At 45.2% G+C, this 24,300-nt stretch overlaps 1 protein-coding gene across 1 annotated transcript in view; it reads right to left on the reverse strand.

Annotated features, from left to right (window-relative positions):
- slc39a5 (solute carrier family 39 member 5) overlaps nucleotides 1-24,300 on the reverse strand; it is a 52,344-nt gene that overhangs the window by 15,646 nt on the left and 12,398 nt on the right. The window contains exons 3-6 of the mRNA XM_063037663.1: nucleotides 7,279-7,492; nucleotides 5,666-5,840; nucleotides 4,541-4,710; nucleotides 3,453-3,617 (exon numbers count right to left, since the gene is read on the reverse strand). Of these exons, the coding sequence (XP_062893733.1) occupies nucleotides 3,453-3,617; nucleotides 4,541-4,710; nucleotides 5,666-5,840; nucleotides 7,279-7,492 (724 nt within the window). The remainder of the gene's footprint in view (nucleotides 1-3,452; nucleotides 3,618-4,540; nucleotides 4,711-5,665; nucleotides 5,841-7,278; nucleotides 7,493-24,300) is intronic.

Genomic DNA, 24,300 nt, shown 5'->3' on the forward strand with positions numbered 1-24,300 from the left:
AAAGATTCTGTCTGACTACTCAATCTATGCCTCATGTAATTTTAAATTCTCCCCTCAGCTTTTGCATCTCCGGAGAAAATAATCTCTCCTTATAGCTCATGCACTCTAATCCAGGCAGCATCCCAGTGAACCTCTTCTGCACCCTCTCCAAAGCCTCCATGTCCTAAAAATATCCCTTTAAAAGGCATTTGGACAGTAACGTGAATTGGAAAGTTAAGAGGAATATGGGCCAAGTGTAGGCAGCTTGGTTGGCATGGAAATGTTGGGCTGAAGGACTTGTTTCCATGTTGTAGTATCCAGTGAGTCTGAATGTCATTTCAGCTGCTAAGATAACCAGCATTGGTACTTTTGCAACATTGGTTTCTTTCTGTTTAGTAAGCTTTAGATGCTTTAAACATTGTTGAAAATCTTGTTGGCTTCTGAGCAGAAGGAAGAAAGGCACCTGTTCAGCTACTTCCCAATATTACCATAGAAGAGGAAAGAAACAAATTCCTAAAAACTGTCAAAGGGAAGGACACCCAAGACTAAAAGATGGCCAGTTGGCTTGATAATGGAATAAATGCAATAACGTGGAGCACAGAATCAGAACTGGGTTTTTTATCACCATCTTGTATGATGTGAAATGTGTTGTTTTGTGGCATCCTTTCCTCCAACTGCCAGCAAAAAACTAAAAATCAGTAGGTAGTGTTGTAGATAATCAAGATGGCTATCAGAATTTAAGTGGGACCTTGACCAGCTGGGTAAGTGGGCTAAGAAATGGCAACTGAAGTTTAATTTGGGTAAGAGCAAAGTGTTGCATTTGGGATGACAAACCAGAGACGGACCTTCACAGTGAATAGTAGGTCCCCAGGGAGTGCTATAGAACAGAAGAATCGAGGAGTACAGGTACATGATTCTCTGAAAGTGGAATCACAGATAGACAGGGTGGTGAAGGAGGTGTTTGGCAGGTTGGCTTTCCTCATTCAGGGCATTGAATCCAGAAGTTGGCTGTTACATTGCTGTTGTTCAAGATATTATAACACTGATCAGTACAACACGGTACAGGCCCTTTGGCCCACAAAGTTATGCCAACCTACAGTATATAAACCTACTCTGTGATCAATCTAACACCTTGCCCACTACCCTCCATTTTTCTTACATCCATGTGCCTAATAACTGTTCCTAACGTATCGGCCTCAACCACCATTCCCAGCAGTGCACTCTAGACACTTGATGCTCTCTGTGTTTTAAAAAAACAAAATAAACTACCTCTGACATGTCCCCTAAAACTTCCCTCCACTCACCTTAAAACAATATTCTCTAGTAATAGCCATAAAACAAGCTGCCAGAAGAAGTGGTTGAGGCAGGTACATTTAAAAGACACTTGGACAGGTGCACAGATAGGAAAGGTTTAGTAAGTTGCAGTAAATAAATAGTGCAAAAAGAGGAACAATGAGGTAGTGTTCATGGGTTCGTGGACCATTCAGAACTCTGATGGCAGAGGGGAAGAAGCTGTTCCTAAAATATTCAGTGTGGGCATTCAGGCTCCTGTAGCACCCCGCTGGCAGTAGTAATGAGAAGAGGGCATGTCCTGAATAGTGAAAGTTTTTAATGATGGATGCCACCTCCTTGTGGCATCACCTTTTGAAGATATCCTCGCTGTTGGGGAGGTTTGTCCCTGTGATGGATCTGGCTGAGTTTATAACCATCTGCAGTCTCTTGTGATCCTCGGCATTGGAGCCTCCACACCAGGTGGAGATGCACCCAGTCAGAATGGTCTCCACCGCACATCTGCAGAAATGAAGTACAGCCACTGGCGTGCTTTCTTAGTGAATGTATCAATGAGCTGGGCCCAGGATAGATCCTCTGAGAAGATGACACTTCTACAGGTGCTTTCCCAGACAGAAAGTCACTGACCAGAATTTTCACTCCGGGCTAATCCCCCACCATAGGCACTTTGTCCTCTTGCAGTACCACAACTAGAGATGTCCCATGGAGATAATCTGAACCTGGGTCTGCACCTCTGTGGCACAAGGAGGGGTTTTACTAACACCGAGAGCAAAAGGTGTAGTGTTTTACTAAAGCAATGAGCTATCTTTCCCTGTTTTTTTATAGTCATAGAGCAATAGACATTCATACAGGCTCCTTGGCCCGAGTCGATTTTCTGTGTGCGTGCAAGCCTTTCGTTGAAACACACACGTGGAGGGATGGGTTAGTAAGTTTGCTGATGACACAAAGATAGTCTGGAGGGCTGTCAGAGGTTACAGCAGGATGTTGATAGGATGCAAAACTGGGCTGAGAAGTGGCAGTTGGAGTTCAACCCAGATAAGTGTGAGGTGGTTCATTTTGGTAGGTCAAACATGATGGCAGAATATAGTATTAATGGTAAGACTCTTGACAGTGTGGAGGATCAGAGGGTGGTCTGAGTCCATAGGACACTCAAAGCTGCTGGGCAGGTTGACTCTGTGGTTAAGAAGGCATACGGTGCATTGGCCTTCATCAACCGTGGGATTGAGTCTAGGAGCTGAGAGGTAATGTTGCAGCTATATAGGACCCTGGTCAGACCCCACTTGGAGTACTGTGCTCAGTTCTGGTCACCTCACTACAGGAAGGATGTGGAAACTATAGAAAGGGTGCAGAGGAGATTTACAAGGATGTTGCCTGGATTGGGGAGCATGCCTTATGAGAATAGGTTGAGTGAACTTGGCCTTTTCTCCTTGGAGCGACGGAGGATGAGAGGTGACCTGATAGAGGTGTACAAGATAATGATAGGCATTGATTGTGTGGATAGTCAGAGGCTTTTTCCCAGGGCTGAAATAGCTAGCATGAGAGGGCACAGTTTTAAGGTGGCTGGAGGTAGGTACAGAGGAGATGTCAGGAGTAAGTTTTTTACGCAGAGTTGTGAGTGCGTGTAATGGGCCACCAGTAACAGTGGTGGAGGCAGATACGATAGGATCTTTAAGAGACTTTTGGATAGGTACATGGAGCTCAGAAAAACAGAGGGCTATGGGTAACCCAGGTAATTTCTAAGGTAAGGACATATTCAACGTAGCATTGTGGGCCAAAGGGCCTGTATTGTGCTGTAGGTTTTCTATGCTTCTTTTTTTAGGCATCCATTAGTCTTGTGAGACCATGGATTTGCGCCTTGGAAGGTTTCCAGGGCGCAGGCTTGGGCAAGGTTGTATGGAAGACTAGCAGTTGCCCATGCTGCAAGTCTCCCCTCTCCACGCCACCGATGTTGTCCAAGGGAAGAGCATTAGGACCCATACAGCTTGGCACCGGTGTCGTCGCAGAGCAATGTGTGGTTAAGTGCCTTGCTCAAGGACACACACACTGCCTCAGCCAAGGCTCAAACTAGCGACCTTCAGATCACTAAACCGACACTTTAACCACTTGGCCACGCGCCAAAACTTGTGAAGTGTTTGCAACATGTCAGGTAGAACTTCTCCTAGCCTGGTTATTTTGCCACTTACCTTCACCTGTCTGTTGCAGTTCCTGAACAAACGCAGGAGGCTCTCAACGAGGAAGAGAAGGTAGATGCCCCCCAATGCAGAGAGGCCTTTCCAGAGAAAGTCCCTACCATCCAGGAGTGGGCGGCTGTCTGTGTTCTCCGAGCCCTTGTGCCTGTGATCCTGAGCCTGAACAGAAAGACACGGGAGGGACAGGTCTTCACATTTGGCTCAAGTGGCAATGCTCATGTGCCTTAGTGTCAGTTCCTTTGCATTACTACTACAGACCTTGAAGGGCTACACAATGATTGCCCTGCCCCTCTTTAGCTCCTTTGAGGACACATAGTTATCACGTCACAGGCCTTTCAGCCCACCAAGTCCATGCTGATCACACATTTACACTCATCCTAAACGAATTCCATTTTATTCTCTCACTATCCCACACCTCACCTACACACCAGAGCAATTTCCAGTGGCCAATTAAGCCACAAACATCTGCTCCCCATCCATTGGAAGGGAGACCTTCTAGCTGAACAAGATACTTGGGAGTACTGTACTCAGTTCTGGTTGCCCTGCTACGGGAAATATGCCATGAAACTGAAGGAGTGCAGATGAGATATACAAAGATTAGCTGGGACTCGAGAAACTGAGTTACAGAGAGGGGTTGGCTAGGTTGGGATTTTATTCACTGGATCACAAGAGATTGAGTGGTGATCTTATAGAGTGCATAAAACCATGAGGGCACAAATAGGGTGAATGTGCACAGTCTTTTCCCCAGGGTTAGGGAATCAAGAACTAAAGAGTACCGGTTTAAGGTGAGAGGGGAGAGTGAATAGGAACTTGAGAGGCAACTTTTTCACCCAGGGGTTGGTCAGTGTTTGGAAACAGTGTATTGCCAGAGGAAGTGGTTGAGGTAGGTACATTAACAACAGTTAAAAGACGCTTGGACAGGTCTATAGATAGGAAAGGATTGAGGGGATTGGGGGGAAATTTTGTTTGGCTGTAAGACCTGAGAAACAGAATGTCTTCCTCTGTCCCTGTGTCATGGGTTGAAGGGGGCTACATGTCTTCCACCCCAGATGAATGAACCACAGTCAGTCAGTCATACTTACATGAGGTATCAGGTGAAGCAGAGCGTCTGCAGAGAGCGTGCCAACTGCCAGCGCCACCAGGAACGGGAGGAGTGCTTTGTAGAAGGAGCGGCTGAGGAAGGGAATAATAGCAATGGCCACAAGTGACATCAGGCTGATCAGAGTAATGGCAAGAAAGCCCCAGAGCCACACTGTAAGGAAGGGGAAAAACAGAAGTCAACGCCAATTGCATTGCTAAATCGCTGAGACTCGAAGGACTAAGCTATGGGGAGACGTTGAGCAGGTTGGGACTACTCGCTGGAGTGTAGGAGACAAGGGGCATCAATAGGGTGAATGTGCACAGTCTTTATCCTCAAGGTTAGGGCATCAGAAACTAGAGGGCACTAGATTTAAGGTGAGAGGGGAGACATTTAATAGGAACCTGAGGGGCAACTTTTCACCCAGAAGATGGTGGATGTGTGGAAGTGATTGTGCCAGGTACATTAACAACATTAAAAGGCGTGTGGACAAGTACATGGATAGGAAAGGTCTGGAGGGCCAAATGCAGGCAAACAGGAACAAATGGGAATGTGTTATGCTTGAACTGGAGTAAGAGGGGCATGGGTCCCGCACACACACAAACTGAGCCTCGCCTGGGGACAGACTCCTTGCACTGCCCTTTCTCTCTAACTGCAACACTTCATTCTCTACTCTGTTTCGTGGTGAAATGATCTGTATGGAGGACAAGTTTTTCACTGTACCTCTGCAATTGTGACAATGATAAACTAATTTATTAAATTGCTTGAATGGGAAATGCATAACAACAGTACGTAAAGGTGTGGACACTGAGTATTTTTGGGAACATTTGGTGAAGATGACACTGGTGTGATCCTGGATTTGTGCTTCATGCCAGTTCGTTTTCTCTGAGCCCTCAGAAGTTCACTTGAGGGTAGGATTACACGACAGTGTCTGGTAGAACGTGAACACAAGTGGGTACACAAATCCAGGTCTTTTCTCCTGCTCAGGGGTATGTGAAATTTCTAAGCTCAGCTACAGCTGAGCAATCAATTGCACATTCAAGGGCAGCCGGTCATGCGAGGTCCGGAGGGATGCTGGGAGGGAAAGACAACACAAGGAGGAAAGGGTCTGGAATGGGAACATTCTCACCTGATTTAGACAGCTTGCTGTTCTGCTGAATCTCCAGCGAATCGTGATGGTGGATGCAGACTCGACTCTCGATCTGGTAGAGCAGGGCTGGGCAGATGTAAGAGAACTGCTTCGGAGTGATTTCATGAATGGTGCTCATCCCAAAATTGACCAGGAGCTGGCTCACGTTCAAACACTACCACATCAAAACAAATATTCCCCATCAGAATTCAACCCACAGCATTTCATTTGCACAGTGTCCCGATGCCAATGAGCTTGGGCTCAGAATCAGGTGAAGGGTCCTGGCCTGAAAAGTTGACTGTCCATTTCCCTCTGCAGTTGCTGCCTGACCCACTGAGTTCCTCCAGCACCTTCTAAGTACATCCACCACCTCCAAGTCGTTATCAACAGCATGTGCTTAACAAGTTTGTTAAGAGAACAACTGAAGTTGGGCTTCTTACAGAGATTGTGGGGCAAGTGACCAAACTCTTGGTCAATAAAGGGTCAGTGAGGTAGGAGGGTCAGGGAGGGAATTCCAGAATGCAGAGCCTAAACAACTGAAGACACAGGGACATTATAGGAATCATAGAAAGTGTTTGGAGGCTTTGGAGGAGCAGCAGAAGAGGTTCACCAGGATACTGCCTGAAATAAAGGAGAGGTTGGACAAACTGGATCATTTTCTCTGGGGAGATCTGATAGAGGTTTATAAGATTACGAGAGGCATAGCTAGAGAAGATAACTGGAATCTTTATCCCCAGGTCGAAATATCTAATCTGTGCATCTCTGTGTTCTGTGACAAAAAAATGGGGATAACCAAGAGACAGGAACTCACAGGTCATAGAGGGTTTTAGCATCTTACAAAGATTACAAGAGAGCAAGAGGCGGGGGGAATCAAAAACTTATTAAGCTCTGCCTTAAATAACTTGCTATCCACAGCCCTCCATGCCAAAGAATTCCATGGGTTCACCACCCTCTGGCTGAATAAATTCTTCCTCCTCACAGTTCTAAAGGGACATCTCTTCATTCTGAGGCTCTGCCCTCTCTTCCTAGACTCTCTCACTATTAGAAACATCCGGTTGGACAGTAACGTACAGTTTTGGTCACCCTGTTATACGAACAACATGGTTAAACTGGAAAAAGTGCAGAGAAGATCGATGAGGATGTTGCCAGGACTAGAGGATCTGAGTTATAGGGACAGGTTGGCCAGCTAGATAACATAGTTTCCTTGGAACATAGGAGAATGAGGGGGCAACCTTGGAGAATGGTTAAAATTATGAATAAGGTACTGGAGACCAAAATCAAAGGGAATAGGTTTAGGGTGAGAGGCAAAAGATTTAAAGGGAACCTAAGGGGAAATTTTTTTCCCACTCAGAGGGTGGTGAGTATATGGAACAAGCTGCCAAAGGAAGTGGCTAAAGGAGGTACAATAGTATCATCTGAGAAGCACTTAGAATGGTAGATGGAGGGATATGAGCCCAATGCAGGAAATTGGGACCAGCTGTATGGTCAGTATGGACTGGTTGGACCGAAGGGCCTGTATCTGTACTGTATTGCTCTGTTACTCTCTGTGACATTGACAATACCTGCAGGGATTCAGATGTTAAACATTGAATATTGAGCATCTTGAGACTCACGTTTCCATGTAGGTGGTTGTACTTTGAGTGGTTGAAGATGCTGTCCTTGACAGATGAGGAGGGGGACCCTGTCACCTCTGTCAGGCTCCGTGATACTTTCCCTCTGCGCCGCGGCAGTCTCTCCCCTCTGTGGCTGCCTTCCCACAGTCTTCGCAGCGCATTGTGTCTACCTGGAGCAGGAAGCGGGCTCTTGTTCTGCCTTCTTTCCGCTGACCTGCAGCGTAGAGGTCACAGGGAAAACAAAGCCAAGTCAGCCATATGCATTCTGTCCAGCGAATTTGAAGAGGCTTGTTTGGTTGACTTTATTGTAATGTGCACAGGTCCATGTGTGTACAGGTGCAATGAAAATCTTACCTGCAGCAGCATCACAGGCACAGAGTGTCAGTTAAGCAGTACTCATGAAAAACATAAATTCAACATAAACTGTCACAATTTTTTACAAGAAAGAACACAATTAGAGTCAAATCAAAGTCCACTTTAGTGCAAAGTGATCAAAATGATCACAGTATTGCTGTGCTGAGGAAGTGATCAGGGTTGTGCTCGTTGGTTCAGGAACTGAATGATTGAAAGGAAGTAGCTGTTCCTGAACCTGGTGATGTGGGACTTCAGGCTTCTGCACCTCCTGCCCGATGGGAGCTGTGAGAAGATGGGATGGCCCAGATGGAGGGGATCTCTGATGATGGACGTTACCTTCCTGAGGCAGCACCTCCTGTAGACACTACCCATAGTGGAGAGGGAGGGATGTGTCCGTGATGTGTTTATAGGGCAGAGTCCACAACTCTCTGCAGCTTCTTACATTCCTGTGCGTTCAAATTGCCTCATCAGACTGTGATACAAACAGTCAGGACACTTCCAACAGTACATCTGTAGAAGTTTGTTAGTGTTTGGTGACAAGCCAACGAATCTCCTTAACCTTTTTCCAATGTTAAGTCAGTTGTTACTGCATTTGGAACATATGGCCACCAGGTGGCACTAAGCGGTCTCCTGTATTCACCCCAACATACCAGCCTCTTCGTCCCTCCTCCAGCTTGTCCCTTTACATCCCCTGTTGGGCATCCGCGACTCTCCGTTGGTATATTCCAGTCACTACATTGCAGAAATGGTGTGGGGGCTTTGGAGAGGGGACAGAAGAGGTTCACCGGGATATTGCCTTGATTAGAGGCCATGAGCTAGGAGAGGATGGACCAACTTGGGTTGTTTTCTCTGGAGAGGTGGAGGCTGAGGGGAGATCTGATCGAGGTCTATAAGATTATGAGAGGCGTAGATAGAGAAGACAGCCGATATCTTTCTCCCATTGTGAAGATGTCACATACTAGAGGGCATGCATATTTTATGTGTCTTACTAAAAGTCTCTATCATATCTGCTTCCACAACCAGCCTGGAAGTGTATTCCTGTCACCCACCACTCTGGCTAAAAGAAACTTGTCCTGCACACTTCCCTTGAACTTCTCCCCCCTCACCTAAAGTGCATTTTTCTTACCCAATGGGAGGGGGGGATGAAGAGAGAGTGCCTGGGTTCGGTGGGTTTTTGAATATATTGGCTGCTTTACTGAGGCTGGTTTCTGTGATGTGCTGAGCTGTGTCCACAACTCTCTGCAGTTTCTTGCGGACACAGGCAGAGCAGTTGTGGCACCAAGTCGTGGTGCATCCGAATAGGATGCCTTCGACGGTGTCGCGATCGAAGTTGGTGAACATTCCGAATTCCTTTCGCTTCCTGGGAAGGTAGTGGCTGTGACATTGAGATTCATTTTCTTACAGGTATTGACAGGAAAATAAAGAAATACAATAGAATTTTATTAAAAAGCACACATAAACAGACAAAGACTGACAATCAGAATCAGGTTTATTATCACCGGCATGTGTCGTGAAATTTGTTAACTTAGCAGCAGCAGTTCAATGCAATACATAATATAGAAGAAACAAAGTTTTAAAAAATAATAAATCAATTACAGTATATATATATTGAATAGATTTTTAGAAGTGCAAAGAACAGAAATACTGTATATTAAAAGAAGTGAGGTAGTATTCATGGGTTCAATGTCTTATAACCATAACCATTTAACAATTACAACAGGGAAACAGGCCATCTTGGCCCTTCTAGTCCGTGCAGTACTCTTACTCTCACCTAGTCCCACCGACCTGCACTCAGCCCATAACCAACCATTCCTTTCCTGTCCATATATCTATCCGATTTAACTTTAAATGACAACATCGAACCTGCCTCCATTTAGGAATTGGATAGCAGAAGGGAAGAAGCTGTTCCTGAATCGCTGAGTGTGTGCCTTCAGGCTTCTGTATCTCATACCTGATGGTAACAGTGAGAAAAGGGCATGTCCTGGGTCCTGGAAGTCCTTAATAATGGACGCTGCTTTTCTGAGACACCGCTCCCTAAAGATGTCCTGGGTACTTTGTAGGCTAGTACCCAAGATGCAGCTGACTAGATTCACAACCCTCTGCAGCTTCTTTCAGTCCTGTGCAGTAGCCCCTCCATACCAGACAGTGAAGCAGCCTGTCAGAATGCTCTCCACGGTACAACTATAGAAGTTTTTGAGTGTATTTGTTGACAAGCCAAATCTCTTCAAATTCCTAATAAAGTATAGCCGCTGTCTTGCCTTCTTTATAACTACATTGATATGTTGGGACCAGGTTAGATCCTCAGAGATCTTGACACCCAGGAACTTGAAACTGCTCACTCTCTCCACTTCTGATCCCTCTATGAGGATTGGTTCATTTTAGATGTCATGCTAAATCTTCACAAACCTCTAATAAAGTAGTCCTACCCTTTCTAAAGTCCACAATCAGCTCTTTGGACTTGCTGACGTTGAGTGCCAGGTTGTTGCTGCGGCACCATTCCACTAGTTGGCATATCTCACTCCTGTACACCCTCTCATCACCACCTGAGATTCTACCAACAATGGTTGTCTCGTCAGCAAATTTATAGATGGTATTTGAGCTATGCCTAGCCACACAGTCATGTGTATATAGAGAGTAGAGCAGTGGGCTAAGCACACAACCCTGAGGTGCACCAGTGTTGATCGTCAGCGAGGAGGGGATGTTATCAACAATCCACACCGATTGTGGTCTTCCAGTTAGGAAGTCAAGGATCCAATTACAGAGGGAGGTACAGAGGCCCAGGTTCTGCAACACCTCAATCAGGATTGTGGCAATGATGGTATTAAATGCTGAGCTATAGTTGATAAACAGCCATCCTGACGTAGATGTTTGCGTTGTCCAGGTGGTCTAAAGCAACGTGGAGAGCCATTGGGATTGCATCTGCCGTTGGCCTATTGTAGCGATAGGCAAATTGCAGTGGGTCCAGGTCCTTGCTGAGGCAGGAGTTCAGTCTAGTCGTGACCAGCCTCTCAAAGCGTTTCATCATTGTGAGTGCTACCAGGCAATATGTCATTAAGGCAGCTCCCATTATTCTTCTTAGGCGCTGGTATAATTGTTGCCTTTTTGTAGCAATTGGGAACTTCCACTCATAGCAGTGAGAGGTTGAAAATGTCCTTGAATACTCCCGCTAGTTGGTTGGCACATGGTTACAGTAGTGAAGCATCGCTGCCATTCATGCTGTTGGGTTTCGCTTTGTAGGAAGTTATGTCTTGCAAACCCTGCCAGAGTTGTCGTACATCTGATGTTGTCTCCAACCTCATTCGAAATGGTCTCTTTGCTCTTGAAATAGCCCTTTGCAAATCATACCTGGTTTTCTGGTACAGGCCTGGGTCGCCAGAGTTGAATACCACAGATCTAGCCTTCAGCAGATGATGTACCTCCTGGTTCATCCACGGCTTTTGGTTTGGGAATGTACAGTAAGTCTTTGTAGGCACACACTCATCCACACAGGTTTTAATGAAGTCAGTAACAACTGCAGCCTACTCATCCAGGTTCAAAGATGAATCCCTAAATACAGGCCAGTCCACCGAATCAAAGCAGTCCTGTAGGCGCTTCTGTGTTTCCCTTGTCCAAACCTTCCTGGTCCTCACTGCTGGTGCTGCAGTCTTCAGTCTCTGATATACTCAGGGAGTAGAAGTACAGCCAGGTGATCAGACTTCCCCAAGTGAGGGTGTGGAATAGCACAGTAGGCATTCTTGATGGTGGTGTAGCAATGGTCCAGTGTGTTGTTTCCTCTGGTATTGCAGGTTATCTGTTAATGGTAATTGCTTAGTGATTTTTTCAGTCTGGCCTGGTTGAAATCCCCCAAGACGATGGTGAAGGCGTTAGGATGCGCTGTTTCATGCATGTTGATCCCATTGCTCAGATCATCTAAAGCCTGCTTGCCATTAGCCTGAGATGGAATGTAATCTGCTACCAGAATGGCCCCAGAGAACCCCCGTGGTAGGTAAAAAGGACGACACTTAACTGCTAGATATTCCAGGTCTGGTGAGCAGAATTGGGACAGCACTGATATATTTGTGCACCAAGAAGAGTTGATCATGAGGCATACTCCTCCACCTCTGCTTTTGAGAAACTCTATAGACCTATCCTGACGGTGTATAGTAAACCCCTCGATCTGAATCGCTGCATCTGGTGCAGAAGGGGTTAACCAGGATTCTGTGAAACCTTTAGGCACTTATACTTCCTTAGGAGTTTGTGAAGATTCAGCATGACATCTTAACACTTTGACAAACTTCTATAGATGTGTAGTGGAAAGTATACTGACTGGCTGCATCACGGCCTGGTATGGAAACACCAATGCCCTCGAACAGGAAATCCTATAAAAAGTAGCGGATACAGCCCAGTCCGTCATGGGTAAAGCCCTTCCCTCCATTGAGCACATCAGCATGAAACGCTGTCACAGGAAAGCAGCTTCCATTGTCAAGGACTCCCACCACCCAGGACATGTTGTCTTCTTGCTGCTGCCATCAGGAAGAGGTACAGGAGCCTCAGGACTCTCACCACCAGGTTCAGCAACAGTTATTACCCCTCAACCATCAGACTCTTGAACCAAAGGGGATAACTTCACCCACTCCAACACCGAACTGTTCCCACAACCGACGGATTCACTTTCAAGGACCCGTCGTGTCATGTTCTGAATAGTTATTGCTGATTATTTATTATTATTATTTATTTCTTTTTGTATTTGCACAGTTTTTTTTGTCTTCTGGACTCTTGTTAAATGCCCAAGTTGAGCAGTCTTTCATTGATTCTATTTTGGTTATTATTCCATAGAGTTATTGAGAATATCTGTAAGAAAATGCATCTCAGGGTTGTAAACAGTGACATATATGTATTTTGATAATAAATTTACATTGAACTTTGACTTTTGAATTCCACAGTTTCACCACCCTCCTCATCTCTGTTCTGAAGGGTCATTCTTCTGGTCTGAGGCTGTGCCCTCTAATCCTAGACTCCGCCACTATAGGAAACGACCTCTCAACATGCTTTCTATCAAGGCCTTTCAGTATTCAGAAGGTTTCGGTCAGATTCCCCCTTAATTCTTCTGAACTCCAGCAAGAACAGGCCCAGAGCCATCAAACGCTGTTCATACATTAACCCTTTCATTCCTGGGATCATTCTGGTGAACCTCCTCTGGACCCCCTCCAATGCCAGCATATCCTTTCTTAGATAATTGGCCCAAAACTGTTCACAATACTCCAAGTACAGTCTGACCAAAGCCTTATAAAGCCTCAACATTACATCCTTGCTTTTATATTCTAGTCCTCTTGAAATGAATGCTAACGTTGCAATTGCCTTCCTCACCTCCGACTGAACTTGCAAATTAACCTTTAGGAAATCCTGGATGAGGACTCTTTGCCCTCAGATTTTTGAATATTCTCCACTGAGAAAATAGTCAACCCTTTTATTTCTCCTACCAAAGTGCATGATCACACACTTCCCTACCTTGTTTTGCATGTGACACTTCTTTGCCCATTCTCCCAATCTGTCTAAGTCCTTCTGCAGGTTCCTTGCTTCCTCAACACTACATGTCCCTCCACCTATCTTTGCATCGTCTGCAAACCTGACCATAAAGCCATCAATTCCATTGTCCAAATGATTGACATGAAAAGAAACGGTCCCAACACCAACCCCTGCAAAATGCCACTAATCACCAAGAAAGGATCCCTTTATTCCTGTGATGGACTGGGCTGTATCCATCATTTTCTGTTCCTGGGCATTGGTGTTTCCATATTAGGCCGTGCTGCTTGCAGTCAGGATACTCTCCACTGTGCACCTATCGAAGTTTGTCAAAACTTTTGGTGATATGAAAATCTATGCATATTCCTAAGAAAGTGATGACACTTTATGTGCTGGTCCCAGAACACATCCTCTGATTTGATAATGCCGAGGAATTTAAAGTTAATCCAGCTCTGATCCCCAGGTGAGATCGGTTTCATGGACCTCCAGCTTCTTCTCCCAGAGTCAATAATCAGCTCTTTGGTCTTGCTGGCATTGAGAGGTTGTTGTTGTGGTACCAGACAGCCAGGTTTTCAATCTCCCTCCTCTATGGCAATTAGTCACCACCTTTGATTGCATGGTGCAGCCATCAAAATTGGTGAGCATCAATAGGGACATGCTGAATTCCTTTAGATTCCTGAGGCTGGTGACTTCCTTGGCCACGGTTTCCATGGAGACTCCGTGAATCCTGTGTATCTTGACTTTCTGGATCAGCCTACCCTGTTGAATGCCTTTGTTAAGGTCCATGCAGACGACATCCACAGCTCTACCAACCGATTTCTCTTACAGGAAGCGGGCTGGAACGGTAACAGGCGTGGCAGTGAACCTGGCCTGCCTCTTGTCGGTGATGATCCAGTCCTACATGCCCTCCGTCAGCAGAACCATCCAGGAGCAACTGCAGGCTCCTCATGACTGCAACGTGCTGATCGATCGCTTCGTCTGCTACCTGCCCACTGGGCACAAGATTGGCACGGTACGTAACACCCCTCAGAGTCAGAATCAGGCTGGTTATCACTGGCACCTTTCATGAAATGTGTTGTTTTGTGGCTGTAGTACATTGTAATACGTTAAAAAAATACAAAGGTCACAACAAGAAATATATAAAACACAAACTGTGCAAAAAGAGAGCAAAATGGTGCCCTATCCTCTATTAGATTCTTTCTTCTTCAATCCTTTACCTTTTCCACCTATCACCTCCCAGTTTTTCACTTCATTCCCCCACCCACCACCCTTCTACCTTCCCTTCACTCAACTATCATCTGCCAGCTTGTATTCCTTCCCCTCCCCCCATCTTCTTGTAGCTTCTGCCCCCTTCCATTCCAGTCTTGATGAAGGGTCTTGGCCCGAAACATCAATTGTTTATTGCCCTCCATACATGCTGCCTGACCTGCTGAGTTCCTCCAGCATTGTGTGTGTGTTCTGCAAAATATCCAGGTAGAGTTCATGGACCGTTCAGAAATCTGACAGTGGAGGGGAAGAAGATGGGGAGGGGAGGTCACAGACAGGGAGGGGGGTCACAGAGACAGAGAGGGGTGTAGGGGAGGGAGGGAGGGGGTCACAGACACGGAGAGGGGTGTAGTGGGTGTTGGGATCATGAAAACCAAGTTAATGGAGATGGAGCCGATGTCTCTGTTGATGCCAGGGTGTTGGGAATGTGTTCATCATGGGCCAGATCCACTGGCAGGAGAAAGGGGGTGGGGAGGGGGGGTTTGGGAGACACTGTGGGGCAGATACATCCACCCTCTCTGTCGAACACCCCTGTGTAGAAAAGAGCCCAAGGTTTGTCGGTTTCTGTCTTATACCTGGATTATCAAAACTCCTGCAGGCCAGCCCCCTGTTCCAGAAGTTGGAGAGCGAACGCATTGAGGAACTGCGGAAAAAGTAGTGGCCCGTGTGGTGGGGATCTTTGATTGTGGACATTGCCTTCCTGAGGCAGCACCGATGGTGGGGAGGAAGGGATTGGCCCATGATATACTGGGCAGAGTCCAAGAAAGAAACACAATTTGAACAAAAAGTCCATTGTAATACAAAGTGGTCACAGTGTTGCAGTGCTGAGGTGGTGATCAGGGTTGTGCTGGTTGGTTCCGAATGACTGAAGGGAAGTTGCTGTTCCTGAACCTGGTGGTGTGGGACTTCAGGCTTCTGTACCTCCTGCCCGATGGGAGCTGTGAGAAGATGGGATGGCCCGGATGGTGTAATTAGGAATAATGTGGACATGCTGGTCTCCCAACCTAGAAGGAGATGTTTGACACAAGAGTCCATTGTAATACAAAGTGGTCACAGTGTTGCTGTACTGAGGTGGTGATCAGGGTTGTGCTGGTTGGTTCATAAACCAAATGTTTGAAGGGAAGTAGCTGTTTCTGAACCTGGTGATGTGGGACTTCAGGCTTCTGTACCTCCTGCCCGATGGGAGCTGTGAGAAGATGGGATGGCCCGGATGGTGTAATTAGGAATAATGTGGACATGCTGGTCTCCCAACCTAGAAGGAGATGTTTGACACAAGAGTCCATTGTAATACAAAGTGGTCACAGTGTTGCTGTACTGAGGTGGTGATCAGGGTTGTGCTGGTTGGTTCATAAACCAAATGTTTGAAGGGAAGTAGCTGTTTCTGAACCTGGTGATGTGGGACTTCAGGCTTCTGTACCTCCTGCCCGATGGGAGCTGTGAGAAGATGGGATGGCCCGGATGGTGTAATTAGGAATAATGTGGACATGCTGGTCTCCCAACCTAGAAGGAGATGTTTGACACAAGAGTCCATTGTAATACAAAGTGGTCACAGTGTTGCTGTACTGAGGTGGTGATCAGGGTTGTGCTGGTTGGTTCATAAACCAAATGTTTGAAGGGAAGTAGCTGTTCCTGAACCTGGTGATGTGGGACTTCAGGCTTCTGTACCTCCTGCCCGATGGGAGCTGTGAGAAGATGGGATGGCCCGGATGGTGCGGATCTCTGATGATGGACGTTGCCTTCCTGAGGTAGCACCTCCTGTAGACACTACCGATGGTGGGGAGGGAGGGATGTGTCTGTGATGTATTGGGCTGAGTCCACGACTCTCTGCAGCTTCTTACATTCCTGGGCATCACAGGTTCCATCAAATCTCTGAGCTGACTTAAAACTGGGGTAGTAAAGCTGCTGTTACAGCTGCTAAGGATTTCCCCTGCTCCTGCGGAAGAAACAGCAGTCAAGTCTCCAGCTGTGGTTGCTACTATAAGATCACCACCCCACTCCCTGCCAGTGGGATATGCACAACTGCCAGTGGCAGTCAAGGGTTCTGCTCAAGCCCACTGGCTGCCCTTCCTCTGGGGTTATGTTCATGCCCGTGTGCCCCTTGGAGAATTATTGTCACTTCAGCAACTCTTCTTGCACAACTTCTGACTGCACTATAATCTTTGCACCATTTGTACTTGGTGCAGTATTTATGGGTTTTTTTCATTACTACTGTTCATGTCATTCACTCTGGGAGCTGCATGTGATCAGGGAATTTCATTGCACCCTGGTGTGTAGGCCAATAAACTAATCTGAATCTGAGACTAATCTCACACTAATCCCTTTTTATTCTCCGCACGCTCCCAGCAACCCATCACAAATTCTACCACTAATCTGCATTTTACAGAAACCAAATACGCACCGACCCGCACGCCTTTTGGATATGGGAGGAAATCCAAATGTGGGCCTAACAGATCGATGCAATCACGAATGCACACCAACGGTTCTACTTCAGAACGAGTTTGAGGAGATTTGGTCCGTTACCAAAGACTCTTGCAAATTTCTACAGATGTAGGCTCCAATCGCAAGAGACTGCAGATGGTTGTAGTCTCAGCCAGCTCCATCACAGGCACAAACCTCCCCAAAATCGAGGACATCAGCAAGAGGCAGGACCTCAAGAAGCAGCATCTATGGCTAGGTACCCTCACCGTCCTCACATGCCCTGTTTGTATTACTACCATCGTGGAGGAGGGACAGGAGCCTGAAGACCCACACTCTATGATTTAGGAACAGCTTCTTCCCCTCCACCATTCAATTTCTGAACAGTCCGTGAACACTACCTCATTATTCCTTTTTCTCTTGCACTATTTATTTATTTTGTAATCTATAGCAATTGTCTTTGCACTGTATTGCTGCTGCAAAAACAACAAATTTAATGTCATCCAACCTCACCTTAAGCGTGCTCTCTGGTTTTAGACACCTATGTTATGGGGAAAATATTACCTATACTAACAACGTCTCTCAAAATTTTGTGTTCGTCCATCAGGTTCCCCGTCAGCTTCTTCTGCTCCAAGGAACACAAACCAAGCTTATCCAGTCTTTCCTCATAACTGAAACAATCCATTCTAGGCAAGAGTTTTATAAAGTTACAACATTATCTCCTGACTTTTGAGCTCAATGCCTCGACTAATAAAAGCAAGCATTCCATAAGCCTTTTTAACCACCCTGTTGACCTGTGTAGCCACTTCAAGGAGCTAGGAACTTGGATCCCATAAACTATAAATTTATCAGGATTAGATTAATAGTAGGGTGGGAGAATAAATTTTCAGACGACACAAAAATTGGTGGCATTGTGGATAGTGAAGATTGCCAAATGATACAGCAAGATATAGATTAGTTGCAAGTGTGAGTGGAAAAGTTGAGTTTAATCTAGTTGAGTGTGAGGTGTTTAACTTCGGGAGGTCAAATGTAAAGGTAAAACACACACTTAACAACAGATCCTAAACAGCGTTGATGAACAGAGGGATCTTGGAGTCCAGGTTCATGGCTCTATAAAAGTGGCTGAACAGGTTGGTAGGGTGCAAAAGAAGGCGTGTGGCATACTTGCCTTCATTAGTTGAGGCACTAAGTTCGGGAGCCAGGAAGTTATGTTGCAACTTTATAAAACTGTTCAGGCCACATTTAGAGTATCAAATTCAAATCTGGTTGCCTCATTACAGGAAGGGTGTACGGTCTTTGGAGAGGGTGCAGAAGAGGTTCACCAGGATGCTGCCTGGATTAGAGAGCGTGAGTTATAAGGAGAGGTTGGACAAACTGGGAATGTTTCCTCTAGAGTGGCAGAGGCTGAGAGTAGGCATATGCGAGGTATAGAGTAGACGGCCTTTATCTATTGACCAGGGTTGAAATGTGAAGTACTAGAAGGTACGTATTTAAGGTGAGAAGGGGAATGTTCAAAGGAGATGAGAGGGGTAAGGGAGAAAGTTCAAAGGAGACGTGGGGCCGTTTTTTTTTACACAGAGAGTGGTGGGTGCTTGGAATGCACAGCCAGGGATGGTGGTGAAGGCAGATAGCATGGGAGTATTTAAGGGACTCCTAGCTAAATACATGAATAAGCAGAAAAGGGAGGGAGATGATCAATGTGTGGGGGTGAGGGATTAGATCAATTAGTAGTCATTGGTTTAATTAATTTGGCACAACATTGTGTGCCAAAGGGCAAATTCATGTGCTGTACTGTGCTGTTCTAAGTTCTAAAGTCCATCTTCCCATTTTACCAACTCATCAATATTGTCTAGTAACCTCAGGCTAACCTGCTCACTATCAACACAGCCTCTAATTTCCTGTCGGCAGTAGAAAGAAAACACAATAAGCAGAAATCGCACAATAAAAAACAAAACACATTAACTATAAATATAGAAGCAATCCTAAAAATACAATGTACAAGCAACTGTTCTATACATGTACATAAAGCAATGCTAGCTGATGTGTGTGTAGTGGTGGTGGGGTTACTGGGTGAAGGTGTTGATCAGCCTGACAGCTTGGGGGAGATAACAATTTTTGAGTCTGGTGGTCCCAGTGTGGATGTGATGCACCCTCCTCCCGGATGGGAGTGGGACTGACAGTCCGTGAGCAGGGTGGGTGGATCCTTCATTATATTGCTGACCTTCCTCCGGCACCTTTCTGTATACATGTCCTTGATGGCGGGTAGGCTGGTGCCGGTGGTGCGTTGGGCAGTTTTGACTACCCGTTGTAGAGCCTTCCTGCCCACCACAGTGCAGTTTCTGTACCATGCAGTGATGCAGCATATTAGGCTGCTCTCTACTGCACATCTGGAGAAGGTCATGAGTATTGATGTGTATAGTCCAGCACCCTTCAGCCTCCTCAGAAGATCAATGTACTGTACATAACAAACGAGGAAGGTCCCAGCATCGATTTCTGTGGAACTGCCCTTTTCCCTCCATGGATGCTGCTTGGCCTGTTGAGTCGTTGCTTGGCTCGTTGTTTGCTTTAAAAGTCCCACCCTTCAAGCCAAAGTCAAAGTAGTTTGTTATCAAAATACTTATATTACCAAATACTACCTTGAGATTCATTTTCTTACAGGCATTCATAGGAAAATAAAGAAATACAATAGAATTTATAAAAAAAAACTATACACAAATATGAACAACCAACATGCAAAAGATGACAAATTGTGCAAATAATTAAATTAATAATATTGAGAACATGAGTTGTAGAGTCTTTGAAAGTCAGTCCGTAGGCTGTGGAGTCAGGTCAGAGTTGTGCAGGTGCAGTTATCCACGCTGGTTCAGGAGCCTGATGGTTGAGGGGTAGTAACTGTTCCTGAACCTGGTGGTGTGGGACCTAAGGCTCCTGTACCTTCTCCTGCTCGATGGTAGTAGCGAGAAGAAAGCATGGCCTGGATGGCGGGGTCCTTGATGATGGATGCTGCTTTCTTGTGGCAGCGCTCCTTAATGTGCTCAATAGTGAGGAGAGCTTTACCCATGTTGTACTGTATCCTCCACTTTCTGTAGACTCCTCCATTCCTGGCATTGATGTTTCCATAATACTGCGTAACTGTAGAGGTTTGTCAGGGTTCTTGGAAACACATCAAATCTATGCAAGCTTCTGAGAAAGCAGAGATACTGCTGTGCTTTCTTTCTGATAACACTTATGTACTGGTCTCAGGCCAGATCCTCTGAAATAATAGCACCATGGAATTTGAAGTTACCGACCCTCTCCAACCTCCGATCCCCTAACGAGGACTGGCTCATGGACCTCTGGCTTCTTCCTCCTGTAGTTGATAATCAGCTCTTTGGTTTTGCTGACGTTGAGTGACTTTGACACTAATGTGACCCCAGTTGGGGAAGGTTCAATTCCAAAACATTATAACCATACCACTCTGCAATTTAAGTACACTTCTGCTCCTCCATCTCCAGTTATCATTAGACTTGTAGTACATCCCCAGCAAATACATTGCCCTTGCTTTGTTTCTAAGCTGTGCCCATACAGCCTCATTTGAAGACCATTATCCCATTCCTGCAGCAACATACTTCCTGATCGATATTCAAAGTCTAATATTACATGCAAAGTACATGTATGCACAGGCACACAACATTCACAAGAAGAAACTAAGCATAAATTATATGCAATTTTTACAAGAAAGAACATGATTAAAATGAAAAAAGCATGAAATCCTATTTTAGTGCAATATGATCAGAGTGGTTGTAATGTTGCTGTACTGAGGTTGGGTTGTGCTGGTTGATTCTGAATGATTGAAGGGAAGTAGCTGTTCCTGAACCTGGTAGTGTGGGACTTCAGGTTTCTGTACCTCCTGCCCGATGGGAGCTGTGAGAAGATGGGATGGCTCGGATGGTGGGGATCTCTGATGATGGACGTTGCCTTCCTGAGGCAGCACCTCCTGTAGACACTACTGATGGTGGGAGGGAATATGCCCAAAATGTATTTGCAATGCCATCTCCTCCTTCGTATCCCCCACTTTCGTGTACCCTGAAACATTGCTACCCTTCTTTCAACCATATCTCTGTGGTAGCAACAATATCATACTCCCATGTGCTAATCAGCATGCTCACTTCAAATGGCCGAGTCACATTCCTTGCATTAACTGATCTATTTCATTGCTCAGATATGCCCATATATGCTCTGCCTATAGACTGACTTGGCTTTCCTTCTTTCTTTGATTGTACCTCCCACCCACCATGGATTATATCTACTCCATGTCCCATTCCATTAGACCATAAGATATAGGAGCAGAATTAGGCCATTTGGCCCATCAAAACTGCTCCGCCATTCTATCAACGGCTGATCTATTATCCCTCTCAGCCCTATTCTCCTGCCTTCTCCCCATAACCTTTGACACCTTTACTAATCAAGAACCTATCAACCTCTACTTTAATAACTTGGTCTCCACAGCTGTCTGTAGCAATAAATTCCACAGATTCACCAGCCTCTGGCAAAAGAAATTCCTACCCGTCTCTGATCTAAATGGATTTCCTCCTATTCTGAGGCTGTGCCTTGTGGTCCTGGACTCCTCCATTATAGGAAACATTGTCTGCACATCCACTCTCCAGACCTTTCAATATCAGATAGGTTTCAATGATCCCCCCTCAATCTTCTAAAATCCAGTGATTACAGGCCCAGAGCCATCAAATGCTCCTTTGCCCAAGTCAAATTAGTTTAAATCCTCTCCAACAACACCAGTAATTTAGCCCAATTGCGCCTAAAGGAAGCATTTAGGACTTTAAAGTCAGTGCAGTACCTTTTGAGAAGTACAGTCACTGTTGTAATGATATGGTATTGGAATTGGTTTATTATTGTCACAAGGTAGACTGCAGGTGTGAGCAGATGGTAGCAAGTGCAGGCACTGCTTTGGGCATAGCAAGCACCAACAAGCAGAAATGCAATCATAACCAAATCGTGGAGACACCAGAGACTGCAGATGATAGAATCTGGAGCAATGCAAAAGATGCTGGAGAAACTCAGTGGGTTAGGCAGCATGTATGAAGAGAAATGGACAGTTGACGTTTTGGGTTGAGATCCTTCATCTGGACTAGAAAGAAAGAGGGGGAGATAGCCGATATAAAGAGGTGGGAAAACTTGCCCCTATCACCCCAGGTCTTTCCCCTTCCCCAACCTGCTCCATTTGACCATCACTCCCACACTCCTCCCATTGTTTCCCATCCCTACTTCCCTCCTCTGAATTACACAGTCCACTGTCCTCTATCAGATTCCATCTTCTTCAACCCTTTGTCACTTCCACCTGTCAGCTCACAACTTCTGACTTCATTCCCATTCTCCCACTGTCTGAGCAGCCTATTGCCCCTCTCATCTGGATTTACCCATCATCTCCCTGCTTCTCACAACCTTCCCTCCCTGATCTGCCTACCAACCACTCCTCTCATTAGGATCCACCTTTCACCTCCCAGCTTCTTGTATCATTCCCACTCTCCCTCTTGTAACCCCAAAACATTAAATTAATTGAAATGAAAACAAGGAGCCAGGACAGAAACGTGTCTACTTCATCTTTTACTTTAAGTGAGACGCACACTTTTCACATGGGTAGCATCATGACATATGCAATTTATGTATTGTTACATATAACCATAATGAGTTATTAACAACAAAGAATGCTTAATCAAGCAATATATTCACATTACTCAAATATTACTGAAATATTAACACTCCTCCCTGCTTAGCTATAAACTCCAACTCAATGATATACACACACTGTATACTATATAAAACAACTACTATACAGACATCCACAGCATAGTAAATGTTAAATTGTTCCATTCAGACATAAAGATTTAATCACTGTGGAGGATTTCTTACTCTTGTGGGAGATGACTCTGCTTGGCAGGTGAGACTTGTGGCTGTGAAAACAATCCCAGGATCTGCTGCATGGTGGTTGTAGGAGTTGGCTTTGGGACTGCAGGAAGTGGTCACCTGGACACCTTTCTTCTGCTTTCCCAGCTTTTCTCTCTGGATCTACTCCAATCCTTGCTTCTCTTTTTTTCCAACTCCTTGTCTTTCTTTTTCTCGCCTTCCTTTTCCTTCTGTGTTTCTTGTGAGTATCTCTGAATTTGCTAAATTAGGTCTTGTTTATCCTCTTCCATTTCCACAGCACTTACATCATCCTCCTCTTTCTTTTCCTTTTTCTTCTTTCTAGTTTGTGCATCTTGATCTTGTTCACCGGAGTGTTCTCTTATTATTACTCGCTTTACGATTTGATCTCTCCTCTTGGTTTCCGCATCCACATCATCTGATGAATCCTCTATTTTCTTATCTCCATTGACTCCTTTGTTTTTTGCCCTTCCATTCACCCAGCTGGGCGTTGGTCTTTGCATCCGCTTTTACAACAGCTTTTTGTCTCTTACTTGAAGTTCATGCAATAAGCTTAATGCATGTTTTTTAATACTCACAAAAGCCGAACGCTTGCAAATTTCCTGAAGCTCCTTGAACCAAGCCACATTTCACAAGTAACTGCCTGACTAACATGCTAGAAGCTTTCTCAGATATGTTACCTACAATAACTGTTGCAGTCAGACCAGGGCTTTCATCACTTTCACAATCCCTCTGAGCAGCATGGTCTTTCCTTGGCCCAATATGCTTTCCAACCAGAGACACAGAGGTTGGCACCAACTCCTGTTTGTCCCCTGTTTGGCAGCAGTTCACTGTATACAGCTTGGAGACAGTTCTGGCATCATCCAGTACCTTTCTTAATTTGCTTTCAGTTGACTTTATTGCAGTGGGTGTGACATGCAAATGGTGGATGGATCTCCAATCAAGTTGTAGTTGTTTCAACCAATCACAGCCCCGCAATGCAGACCCTCCTGTTTTTACCACATACAAACTCAATGTGGCTCATTGGTTGTTGTAGTTCACTATTACGAATGTCATTCCCACAGGAGTTATATTTTCTCCAGTATAAGTATTTAGTTGGATATTTGCAGGCTTCAGTTCAGTATCTTAGAAATGCCATTCAAACTTATTTTGTGGAATGACTAAAATAGCTAAGCTGGTGTTCAATTCCATTTTAATTAATTTGCCGTTCACTTCTGGCATAAACCATATTGCTTGTCTATTGTTAGTTTTCACTTCGTAAATCTCAAGGCTACATGGTCCTGTGTCACTGTCATCATTATCAGAATTTTTTTTATCAACAGCATGCAGATTAGTCATTTTTTAAAGTGTAACTTGATTTTTTTATCTATCTCTCTGCCCTGTGCAGTTTATTTATTTCTGGCTGCCAGTCATGCTCTTTGTATGTGTTCTACTTTGTTGCATTTTCTGCAAGTTTCACCTTTAAATCTGCATTGGTCTGGTGTATGTGAGACCCTGCCACAACAGTAACACAATTTGTTTGGCCAGGCTGATTTCTGTTTGGACATTGGAATTTTGTTTACGCTC

This window comes from Mobula hypostoma, chromosome X1 (genome assembly GCF_963921235.1).
Source record: "Mobula hypostoma chromosome X1, sMobHyp1.1, whole genome shotgun sequence".
NCBI classification, from domain to species: domain Eukaryota; kingdom Metazoa; phylum Chordata; class Chondrichthyes; order Myliobatiformes; family Myliobatidae; genus Mobula; species Mobula hypostoma.